The sequence below is a fragment of the Hyperoodon ampullatus genome, assembly GCF_949752795.1.
Source record: "Hyperoodon ampullatus genome assembly, chromosome: 3".
Taxonomy (NCBI): Eukaryota; Metazoa; Chordata; class Mammalia; order Artiodactyla; family Ziphiidae; genus Hyperoodon; species Hyperoodon ampullatus.
Window position 1 is genome coordinate 93,954,405 of NC_136916.1, and position 12,116 is coordinate 93,966,520.

At 37.0% G+C, this 12,116-nt stretch overlaps 1 protein-coding gene across 2 annotated transcripts in view; it reads left to right on the forward strand.

Annotated features, from left to right (window-relative positions):
- Positions 1-12,116, forward strand: part of UBR1 (ubiquitin protein ligase E3 component n-recognin 1) — a gene marked incomplete at its 5' end in the record, with an annotated part of 155,863 nt that overhangs the window by 40,302 nt on the left and 103,445 nt on the right. For both annotated transcript variants that reach the window (XM_079700174.1, XM_079700175.1), the window contains one exon: positions 10,116-10,226. In XM_079700174.1, coding sequence (XP_079556300.1) covers positions 10,116-10,226 — 111 coding nt within the window. The remainder of the gene's footprint in view (positions 1-10,115; positions 10,227-12,116) is intronic.

Below are 12,116 nucleotides of genomic sequence, written 5' to 3' on the forward strand. Positions count from 1 at the left end.
TTAATATTCTCTTGTGTTAGATGCTGGATCATTTTATTATTATACTTTGTAACTTGCCTATACATTGTGTATATTCTTTTTATAATAAAAAACATAATAAAAGAAAAAATGAAGCCATTAAAAAAAAAGATTGGAAGAAATAAGAAGGGATCCATGTTGCTGCAGAGAAGTGGAAGAAAAGAATAACGATGGGGATGCAGACCCAAGAGCAGGTACTATGTGAAGAAAGCACCAAGAAAAACCTTTTGTCACAGAATAGCACAGAACAACTTTTGCAGTCCCCGGCACCACAGAGGAAGTGGGGCTGCTGCACGGAGATGACATGGCATCTCTGTCCAGACCCCCTCCACCATGTCCAAGTTTTCCTTTAAAGTCACGCTGCTGGCTGCCTTATGGAGTACTCAGTGTTCCCAAAAGTACACCTTTCACAGCAGTCTTAAAGTCTGCAGCAGAAGAATGTAAAGTTCCTGCAGTGACATGTGCCGTTATTACCAACGATGAAATAGGAATAAATCCTGCACTGCTGGAAATATTTTTCTGAAGCATGGTTCAGAACTGCAAATTAGGGAGTTCTCTGGTGGTCTAGCGGTTAGGACTCAGTGCTTTCACTGCCATGGCCCGGGTTCAGTCCCTGGTTAGGGAACTGAGATCCTGCAAGCCACACAGTGCGGCCAAAAAAAGAACTTTGAATTATTCTTAGAGATCGTGTTGGAAATTCTGCTACTTGGAACATACGATTACCTTTTAGAATAAATATTGGTATTGTTGTTGTAAAATTGAAATCAGGCATTTCAAATACTGTGAAAACACCAATAGTTGATGAAATAATGAAAGGTGACTCTCCATCCCTTCTTGTTATTCACAGTCTTCATGTGAAGAGGGAATGCTTCTGCGTTGCGGGTGTTATCACCACAGAAGATCATAGTTCTATCATTGCTACCTCACAACACAGGTGTTTCATTTGGGGTAAATGGATTACCCAACTGTGTTTTATAACTGGAGGATGCTTCTGATAATTCTTTCTGAGAACATTTGGAAAATTGAAATTTATTGAGTCTTCCTATTTGTCTTTGAGTTAAAAATTTAAAAAGGATTGCTGTTTGCTTGATAGCATCTGACTTGCAGACACAAAAATAGTTCGTCTTGATTATATATTGTTTATGATAAAAAATCATATCAATGAATACTTAACTATCTTAACTTTTTATTGTTTTTTTTAAATTTTATTTTTGCTGCATTGGGTCTTTGTTGCTGCACGCGGGCTTTCTCTAGTGGCGGTGAGTGGGGACTACTCTTCGTTGTGGTGCGTGGGCTTCTCATTGCAGTGGCTTCTCTTGTTGCGGAGCATGGGCTCTAGGTGTGCAGGCTTCAGTAGTTGTGGCTCGCAGGCTCTAGAGCGCAGGCTCAGTAGTTGTGGTGCGTGGGCTTAGTTGCTCTGCGGCATGTGGGATCTTCTCAGACCAGGGCTCGAACCCATGTCCCCTGCATTAGCAGGCGTATTCTTAACCACTGCGCCACCAGGGAAGCCCTGTTTAGGTTGTTTTTAAGTGTCAAACTTCATGTGTTCATATAAATTTTAATTTAATACCGAAGAGCCAAAAATTGAATTTTCCCTTATGTATAAAACTTATATCCCATACCAAAGGGTTTTCTCTGTGATCTTGCACAATCCAAGAAGAGAATTGAAAGTAAAGTAGAGGCATAAAAAACAAAAAACAAAACAAAACAAAACCCTTTTAAGAACAGGAAAATAACAAAGATAAAAATTGGAGCTTTTTGTTCTGCTGTGTGTAATGTGACCCTTCTTTGTGATATCTAGTTTTTCAGTAGTTTATCCCTTAAAGAAAAACTACAGTAAGATAAATAAGGTCTGAGGATCTAATGTATTTAACATGGTGACTATAGTTGATAACACTATTATTGTATGATTGAAATTTGCTTAGAGGGTAGAACTTAAACATTCTTACATACACACAAAAAGGTAACCATGAAAAAAAAAAGAATATACTGAAGTACTATCTTTAAAAAAACTTTCAGTAAATCTCTGCATGTTTATCCTCAAAATAAACAAAAACACCCATTGTTAAAGATTATTATTATTATTTTTTTGGCTGCACCACGTGGTATGTGGGATCTTAGTTCCCTGACCAGGGATCGAATCCATGCCCCCTGCAATGGAAACATGGAGTCTTAACCACTCTACTGCCAGGGAAGTCCCAAAGATTATTTTTAACTCCATAAATGTTTCCTTTTTGTTGTTAAATGAGAATAGTGAGTTACAAAAATAGTACATTCATACAGCTGTTTCCTCTAATCAGAAAAAAACAGTTTCAAATGAAGCTTACAGAGTTGTAAAAGAAAGAATAAAATTCTCATGTTATACTTTTAACTGGAAAAAGCACAACATGTAAAATTATGCATTCAATTTTTGGATTCAATTTTGCATTCAATTATGTTTCTTTTAGAACTTATTGGGTATATAATATTAAACCATTATATATATATATATATATATATATATATATATATATATATATATATATATATAATTTTTTTTTTTTTTTGCGGTACGCGGGCCTCTCACTGTTGTGGGCTCTCCCGTTGCAGAGCACAGGCTCCGGACACGCAGGCTCAGCAGCCATGGCTCCCGGGCCCAGCCGCTCTGCAGCATGCCTGAACTTCCCAGACCGGGGCACGAACCCGTGTCCCCTGCATCGGCAGGCGGACTCTCAACCACTGCGCCACCAGGGAAGCCCAACCATAATATATTTTAACTGCTTACCTATTATTGGAGAATTTATTCAGGTTTCAGTTTTTTTTAATAGTAAGCAATATTGCTATAAATATCTTTATATGTAAATCATTTTTCTATATGTAAGATTAGTTTTTAGGATAGGTTCTCAGAAGTGGAATTACTGGATTAAAAAATAGAGACCTTTCAGAGAATAAAAAGACAAGCCACAGACTGGGTGGAAGGCTTTGCAAAACATGTATCTGATAAAGGATTGTTATCCACTATATACAAAGAACTCTTAAAACTCAACAGTAAGAAAATGAACAACTCAGCTTTAAAAATGGGCAAAAGATCTGAAACAGACACTTCACAAAGAAGATATGTAAATGGCAATAAGCACACAAAAAGATACAAAACATCATATGTCATTAGAGAATTACAAATTAAAACCATAGTGAGATACCACTACGTACCTATTAGAATGGCAAAAATCCAAAATATTGACAATACCAAATGCTGGTGAGGATGTGGAGAAACAGGAACTCCTATTCATTGCTGGGTTGGGAATGCAAAATGATACAGCCACTTTGGAAGACAGTTTGGCAGTTTCTTATAGAAATAAATACACTGTAACCATATAATCCAGCAATCATGCTCCTTGGTATTTACCCAAATGAATTGAAAACTTATATCCACAAAAAAACCACAAAAAACCTGCACAGAAATGTTTATGGCAGTTTTATTCGTATTTGCTGAAACTTGGTTGCAACCAAGATGTCTTTCAGTTGGTGAATGGGTGAAAAAACTTTGGTACATTGATACAATGGAATTTTTTTAAATGTTTTATTTATTTATTTTATTTTTATTTTTGGCTGTGTTGGGTCTTCGTTGCTGCGCACAGGCTTTCTTTAGTTCCGGCGAGCGGGGTCTACTCTTCGTTGTGGTGCACGGACTTCTCATTGTGGTGGCTTCTCTTGTTGCGGAGCATGGGCTGTAGGGCACACAGGCTTCAGTAGTTGTGGCACACGGACTTCAGTAGTTGTGGCACATGGGCTCAGTAGTTGTGGCTCACGGGCTCTAGAGCGCAGGCTCAGTAGTTGTGGCACATGGGCTTAGTTGCTCTGTGCCATGTGGGATCTTCTGGGACCAGGGCTCAAACCCGAGTCCCCTGCATTGGCAGGCAGATTCTTAACCACTGTGCCCACCACCAGGGAAGTCCTACAATGGAATATTATTCAGTGCTAAAAAGAAATGAGCTATCAAGCTATGAAAAGATATGGCAGGACCTTAAATGCATGTCACTAAATGAAAGAAGCCATTGTGAAAAGGTTACATACTGTATGGTTCCAGCTGTATGACATTCTGGAAAAGGCAGCACTGTGGAGACAGTAAGAAGGTCAGTGGATGCTGGGGCTGGGAGATGATGGTGGGAGGGATAGAGGGATGAATAGGTGGAGTACAGGGGATTTTTAGTGCAGTAAAACTACCCTGTGTGATACTGTAGTGGTGTATATACTTCATTATACATTTGTTAAGACCCCCAAAATGTACAACACAAAGAGAGAACCCAAATGTAAATTATGGACTTTAGTTAATGTATCAGGGACTTACTTCCCTGTTGGCACAGTGGTTAAGAATCTGCCTGCCAATGCAGGGGACACGGGTTCAAGCCCTGGTCCCAGAAGATCCCACGTGGCACAGAGCAACTAAGCCCGTGTGCCACAACTACTGAGCCTGCGCTCTAGAGCTCATGAGCCACATCTACTGAGCCCATGCGCCTAGAACCTGTGCTCCACAACAAGAGAAGCCACCCCAGTGAAAAGCCTGCGTGCAGCAACTAAGAGCCAAAGCAGCCAAATATAAATTACTTAATTAATTTAAAAAAATGTATCAACATTGACTCCTCAATTGCAACAAATGTGCCACACTATTGCAAGATGTTCATAATAGGGGAAACTGTGGGTAGGGAAAAGGAGGGGTATATGAGAACTCAGTATATTTTCTGAGGTATAAAAATAACGATCAGGGTCTATTTTAACAGCCTGCTATAATCCTACATGATGAGAATTTATATTCATATATTGTCTTTGAAACACAACAATATTAAAAAAATAATTTACGCAATGCAATAAAACTTACCTTTAAAAAATTCAAATAATACAAAAGAATACAAATAAAAATTGTTGTTGCCTTTCTGTTCCATCATACTTTCTTTGTTACACAATTTAGTGCACATCCTTACAGATCTTTATGCATGTACAAACATGTACACTCATATATATATTTATATGTTTAGGAGGATGTTTGTGTGTGTACAAATGGGATCCTACTATATATTTTGTTTTGCAACTTTTTTTTTTGGCCGTGCTGCACAGTTTGAAGGATCTCAGTTCCCCGACCAGGGATTGAACCTGGGCCACAGCAGTGAAAGCCTGGAATCCTAACCACTAGGTCACCAGGGAACTCCCTGCAACTTGATTTTAACTTAATATATCATGGAGATAATTCTGTGTTGATATAATAACTCTTGCCTTATTTAATTGCTGCATGTATTCCTTTGTGGGAATATGTCATCAAATATTTAACCTATCACCCTTTTCTAGGTGATTACACTGTTTCCAGTTTTTCACTGATCAACAAATAATGGAACATACACATATGCCTTTGTTTTAATATAAACCAGTATATATATTAAAGAGTGCTTGAGACTAGATTCTTAGAGGTAGATTTTCTGGATTGAAGTGTACATGCATTTAAAATTTTCATAGATTTTGCCAAATGTTTTTCCTGAATTGCTGTGTCAATTTACAGTCCCATTAAAAGGATATGTGGGGCTTCCCTGGTGGCGCAGTGGTTAAGAATCCACCTGCCAATGCAGGGGACATGGGTTTGAGCGCTGGTCCGGGAAGATCCCACATGCTGCGGAGCAACCAAGCCCATTCACCACAACTACTGAGCCTCCACTCTAGAGCTCGCATGCCACAACTGCTGAAGCCCGCGCGCCTAGAGCCCGTGCTCTGCAACAAGAGAAGCCACTGCGATGAGAAGCCCGTGCACCGCAACGAAGAGTAGCCTCCACTCGCTGCAACCAGAGGGAGCCCGCACACAGCAACAAAGACCCAACACAGCCAAAAATAAAAATAAAAAAATTAAAAAAGGATATGAGAATGTGCTTTATCTACACCCCCAAAGTTTGTTTAGTCAGTCTTTTTACTTTTTGCCAATCTGTTAGTCAAATAATCTCATTTTAATTTGCACTTCTATTACTATTATTAACATCTTTTCATTTTTTAATTGTATGTTTAGTTTCTTCTGTGTATTGCCTGTTTTTATCCTTATTTTTCTTTTGCTTTTTTCTTACTGCTGTTATATACGTTACAAATATTTTCTCTTACTATGCTTGTCTTTAATAATTTTTAAAGTCAGATTTTTTTGAGATATAATTTATATACAATAAAATCTACCCTTGTAAGTGTAGTTCCATGAGTTTTCACAGACATACAGTTCAGTAACCACCACAATAATCAATATATAAAACATATCATTCCCAGAAGTTCTCCTGTTTGCAGGCAGTCCTCTTGCCCACTTACCCCAGCTCCTGGCAGTCACTGATCAGTTTTCTGTCCCTATAGTTTTGGCTTTTCTGAATGTCATATAAGTGAAATCATATAGTATGTAGTGTTTCCTATCTGGTTATATTCACTTAGCATAATGCCTTTGAGATCCTCTCATGTCTCAGCAGTTTGTTCCTTTTTATTGCTGAGTAGTATGCCGTTGTATGGATATGCCACAGTATATTACCTGTTCATCAGTTGATGAATATTTGTCTTGTTTCCAGCTTTTAAATAAAGCTATTACAAACATTCAGGTACATGTCTTTGTGTGGGTATTTGTTTTAATTTTTGGGGGGTAACCTCAGGATGATATTGCTGGATTATAAATTAAGTGTATTTTTTGACTGTATAAAATCTATTTTCTGTCTTTTAAACTTGATATATGCTATCATTTGCCTTACTGACATTTTAATTTATATGTTGTCAAATTTGCTGGATTTTTTTTAATGCTTATGGATTTTGTGCCTTGCTTCCATGGCATTCCCTATACTAAGGTTATGCTTTTACTTTCATTTGAAACAACTACATTTTTAGTAATCATGGATGAGTCTAGCATACTTCAGTATATAAAATTGATTTGTATATTCTAATTTCTTTTGTTACTATTGTTCTAGTGATAATGTTTGTACTAATAATTTTTATAGTGCCTTTAGTTCCTTTTTACTCCCTTATGTAACTTTTTATTATCTAGTCTGTTTTAATGCTATCTTTGACTACCTCCTATTACCTATTTAATAGTTGATAATCTTATGTTGCCTTCTCTTTGCCTTCTCCCACTTTTTAGTTGTAGTCTTTCTGATTGTGAGATCATATAATGTTTACATTCTTCTATCCATATATCTTTCAACACCCTTGATTTGTTCTTAGCGCTAAAATTAAATACATAAAATGTTTGCCATCTGTCCTTTTTCTGAAGTTTCCCCAGTCACTGCTTGGTCAGCTGAAGCTCATCCTCTAGGGGTCAGTAAACTACAGTTTGTGGGTCAGATCTGGCTCACCATCTGTTTTTGTATTGCCTGCAAGCTAAGCTTGGTTTTTATTCTTTTCTTTTTTTTTTTCTTTTGGCTGCACCGCAAGGCTTGCGGAATGTTAGTTCCCCAACCAGGTATCAAACCTGTGCCCCCTGAAGCAGAAGCGCAGAGTCTTAACCTCTGGACCGCCAGGGAAGTCCCTAAGCTTGGTTTTCATATTTTCAGATGGTTGGGAAAAAAGATGAGAAGAATAATATTTCATGATAAATGAAAATTATATGAAATTAAAATTTCAGTGCCTATAAATAAAGTCTTATTGGAACGTGGCTATGCTGGTTCATTTATTTATTGTCTGTGGCTGATGCTTCACTGCCAGAGCAGAATAGAGTAATTCAACAGAGATTCCATGGCCTGCAAAGACTAAAATATTTACTGTCTGTTCCTTTATACAAGAAGTTTGCTGATCACTGCTCAGGTAGATTCCTCAGGAAGGTCGCATGTATACTGTGTTCCTTAAGTTCTGACATGTTCAAAATTATATTATTATAGCTCGGCTGTAGACAGTATTCTTGGTTTGCAGTTTCTTTCCTTGAAAATGCTGCTCTGCTGTTGTCTTGCTTTATGTGTTGTTATTGAGAAGTCTGATGCCAGTCTAATTTTCTTGTGATTATGTTATTTCATCTTTTTGCCTAGGGCCTCAGGACTTTTATCTTTAAAGTACAGTAGTTTTAGGAGGGTATACTTTGGAGTTGATCATACTGAGTGAGTTTTTTCTCAGTCACTCTTGGCCCTTTGATTGTGTAGATTCAGGTCTTTTATTTCCAGGAAGTTTTCTTAGATTACAGTTGTAAATATTACCTCTGTTCCATTGTTTTGATTTTTCTTTGGTGATTCCAGTTATACTCATCTGCCTCTATTAGGCCTATCTTCTATTTCAACCACTTTTTCTCTGACCCTGTATTTCTTTACTTCATCTTATTTTCATTCACTTGTTTTCCTGCTTGCCTACTGTGAAGTATTTCTTTACTTCATCTTATTTTCATTCTCTTGTTTTCCTGCTTTGTTTCAGTGCTATTTATTAACTTTTCATTTGAGTCTATCATCTTATAATTTAAAAAAATTCATTTCTGATATGATATCGTTTTCTTCCTGGTTTTTCCCCTTAGTTCACTTGAGTCTCATTTTATTTATTCCTGTTTCTTTGTCCGTTTCTGTTCTTAGTTCTTGTATTTATGATTAAAGGTGTTTAGTCTGATTAAGGGTTTTTAATGCTTGTTTGAGGCTGTGTAATTCAGTTTGGAGCATTGTATAGTTTTCTTCGGCTTCATAATTGGGTTTTGGTTCTTATTTGCATTTTTGGCTTTTTTTTTTGCAATAGTTTTGTGTGGATATGGTGTACTTTTTTCTGTTCTTTTTCATTTCATGGATAGGTTTCACAAGTGCTCTCTTCTGTCAGTTCTACCCTCTTCTATGTAACTTATTTTTTTATTTTTTATTTTTTTTGCGGTACGCAGACCTCTCACTGTTGTGGCCTCTCCTGTTGCGGAGCACAGGCTCCAGACGCGCAGGCTCAGCGGCCATGGCTCACGGGCCCAGCCGCTCCGTGGCACGTGGGATCTTCCCAAACCGGAGCACGAACCTGTGTCCCTTGCATCGGCAGGTGGACTCTCAACCACTGCGCCACCAGGGAAGTCCCTAACTTATTTTATAGATGATATTGGTGATGGTGGTGAGGTGAGGGGAGGGTCTGGCATGTCTTGTTTCTCTCTTGTTTCATAGGATCCTTAAATTTTCTTTCTTATTTACTTCTTTCATTTACTGCCCCATCTATAATGGGTCACCACCTTTTTTAATGTATTTGATTTTCCTCCAAAAGTAGTGCTTTTCTGAGGTGGCCACTTCTGGACCTGCTCACTTTCAGTCTCTTTCCCTGTGAACCACCAAGTCCTAACCTGTGTTCAGTATTTGTCCCTTGGCATTGGGCTTTGTCTTCTAGAGCGTGATTTTGTTTGTGCTTGATCTAAGTCCTTTGTACCCCTCTGTTCTCTTTCATGGGGTCACTTAAGCTTCCTTCTCATGTTGTCTGTAACCACAGGCTTGAAGTGATAGGCAACAGGAACTCTGATAAAGCAAGTCATTTGAAGGTTGTGGTATTTATTTTTTGTCTCCTAGTAATCTTTCAGACATGGGTCATGTGTGGCTTTATTTGTTCTCCTTGTTAGTTGTATGCTTTGGAGGGGGGAGATTTGGGGAAGACTCAAATTCTGGTCATTGTCATCCTTCTCTATCTAAATTAGGATATTTTAGATAATTTTTTTTATAGGAACCCTCAAAGGGAAAATGTTGTGAATAAGTTTTAGTTGCTGTGGAACATCAATATAGATGAAAATACTTTATACATGTCTTAAGTACTTATACAAGTATCATTATAATGATTTTTAAGAAGTTTGTTTAATCATAAAATGTACTCAAGCATTCTGGGTAAAGTATAGATTATTTTTTGCACACGTCACAATCTGTTCTCCTCCATTAGTACAAAGTTTTAAAAACTATTATTTAAAAACTTTGAATATGTTTCAAAAATACCAATTTTGAAGGTTCAGTTTTGTTGTGATTAGGTATTAAGGATATTTTTTTGGTTAACTAATCAAAATATTTTTTGATATATATCTATAACATTAAAGGCAATTAAGGTTGAAATAGAGGGAAACATTTATTATTTGAGTCATCTTTATCATTCTTCTTTGCTTTGTGATATGTTTTGAAATGAAGACATACTCGTTTTTCATTTATCAGATGCATACTTCTACTGGAGGAGGATTTTGTGACTGTGGAGACACAGAAGCATGGAAAACTGGCCCTTTTTGTATAAGTCATGAACCTGGAAGAGCAGGTACCACAAAAGAGGTAAGAATATTGCTATTTTTTTAATTGCTAACTATTTTAAGGTTGATGAAATTAAATAGAAATAAATGTTATGTGTATGGGTTAAGCCGAATTCCATTGATAATCCTGATTTTTATGTTCTAATATTTAAACGTAAGGAGTTTTATTTGACTCTAGAGAATTTAAGTGTTTGATAATTATATTCCATATTTCTCTAAAGAAGGAATGAATTTACAATGAAAAGATGAACTTAGAATACTTTTTTGTTAAGCAATTTGATGAGTAAACAATATATTAACCTAAAAGAGCAAATGGAAGTAGTTATTAATAGATAGAAGGAGAATATAATGAATTAGAAAACAGTAGAATTGACACATAAATTCCATAATTGCTTTTCTTAAAGAAAAAAAAGTCAGCAAACTGATTATCCACTGTACGTCCTAATCAAGAAAAAAAACTGCAAGCAAGCCCAGATGTAGACAATTAAAAAGGAATGGGGAGGGGCTTCCCTGGTGGCGCAGTGGTTGAGAGTCCGCCTGCCGATGCAGGGGACACGGGTTCGTGCCCCGGTGCGGGAAGATCCCACATGCCGCGGAGCGGCTGGGCCCGTGAGCCATGGTCGCTGAGCCTGCGCGTCCGGAGCCTGTGCTCCGCAACGGGAGAAGCCACAACAGTGAGAGGCCCACATACCACAAAAAAAAAAAAAAAAAAAAGGAATGGGGAAATAACCATAGAACAGATACAGAAGGATCATAAAAGGCTCCTTATATGACTCGGAACAAATACATTTGAAAATAGATTCTTTTATCAGACAGTATTAAGTGCCATAATTTATTCAAAAACAGAGAAAACTTGAATAGGCAGTAACCATTGAAGAAATTTAGAAAATTGTCACAAGAAAGTACTTCCTAAAAAATGCCATGCTCTAATAGTTTCACAGAGGAATCCTTTTCAAAACTTATGGAATAAATAGTTTTTGTACTCTTTAAACTGTTCCTGATAACTCAATAGCATTGAATACCCTTAGGGTATATATTTTGATCTCTTAAGTACCATTTCCCACAAAAAAAAATCAGGGCTTTTTATAAAACTACCTGATTCCACATGTGAATTAGGGAATAGATAAGGTAGGCTTGTGAGGATGGGTTTGTGTCAAAAGAACCTAAAACCCAGTTTGAAAAGGCTCCCATTGACCTGAGTTGGACAATTGGGGCATCAGAAAAACAATAATAAATAACCACTATGATTGATTGAATCATACTTAATATATAAAAATCCATGAGTTTCTAATAATGAAACCTACATGAGAACTAAATAGAATAAAACTTGTTTGTTGCCATGCAGTGGTTATTGTATCATTTCCTTACTCTAAAAACTGGTAATTGAAGGGGATGGACTAAACGTTTATTCTACCTTTTCAACAGGAATTGTATTTCATTGTAAGCAAGTATCTCCAGTTCATGAGGTAAAGCTCTTCTTTCTACAGGAATGCTAGCTAATAGAGAAGGAATAATAGAATTAGAAAAATCAACATTTTGCAAACCCTAAGGAAATATTTGATTTAGACAAGGATCATTAATGGATGCTAAAACCCTTAAAACTTGAGTTGATGAGGAACAATATGGACATGGTTCTGAGTTACCATCTCATAGATTACTTGCTAGTCATAAGGGGAAAAACAAAACTGTACAGTGAGGCGGGGGGGGGGAGGGCATCATACTGTTGTCACCTGAAACCAGTCATCAGTATTAGCATCATTATGAATATTGGGTTGATATGGCATAATGAGCCTCCTCGTATGACGTAAAATACAGTACATAGTTTAACATCTGAAAATCAGTTAATGTAATACAATATAAATAGAATAAAAAACAAAGCCACATGATCATTTCAGTAGATGCAGCAAAAGCA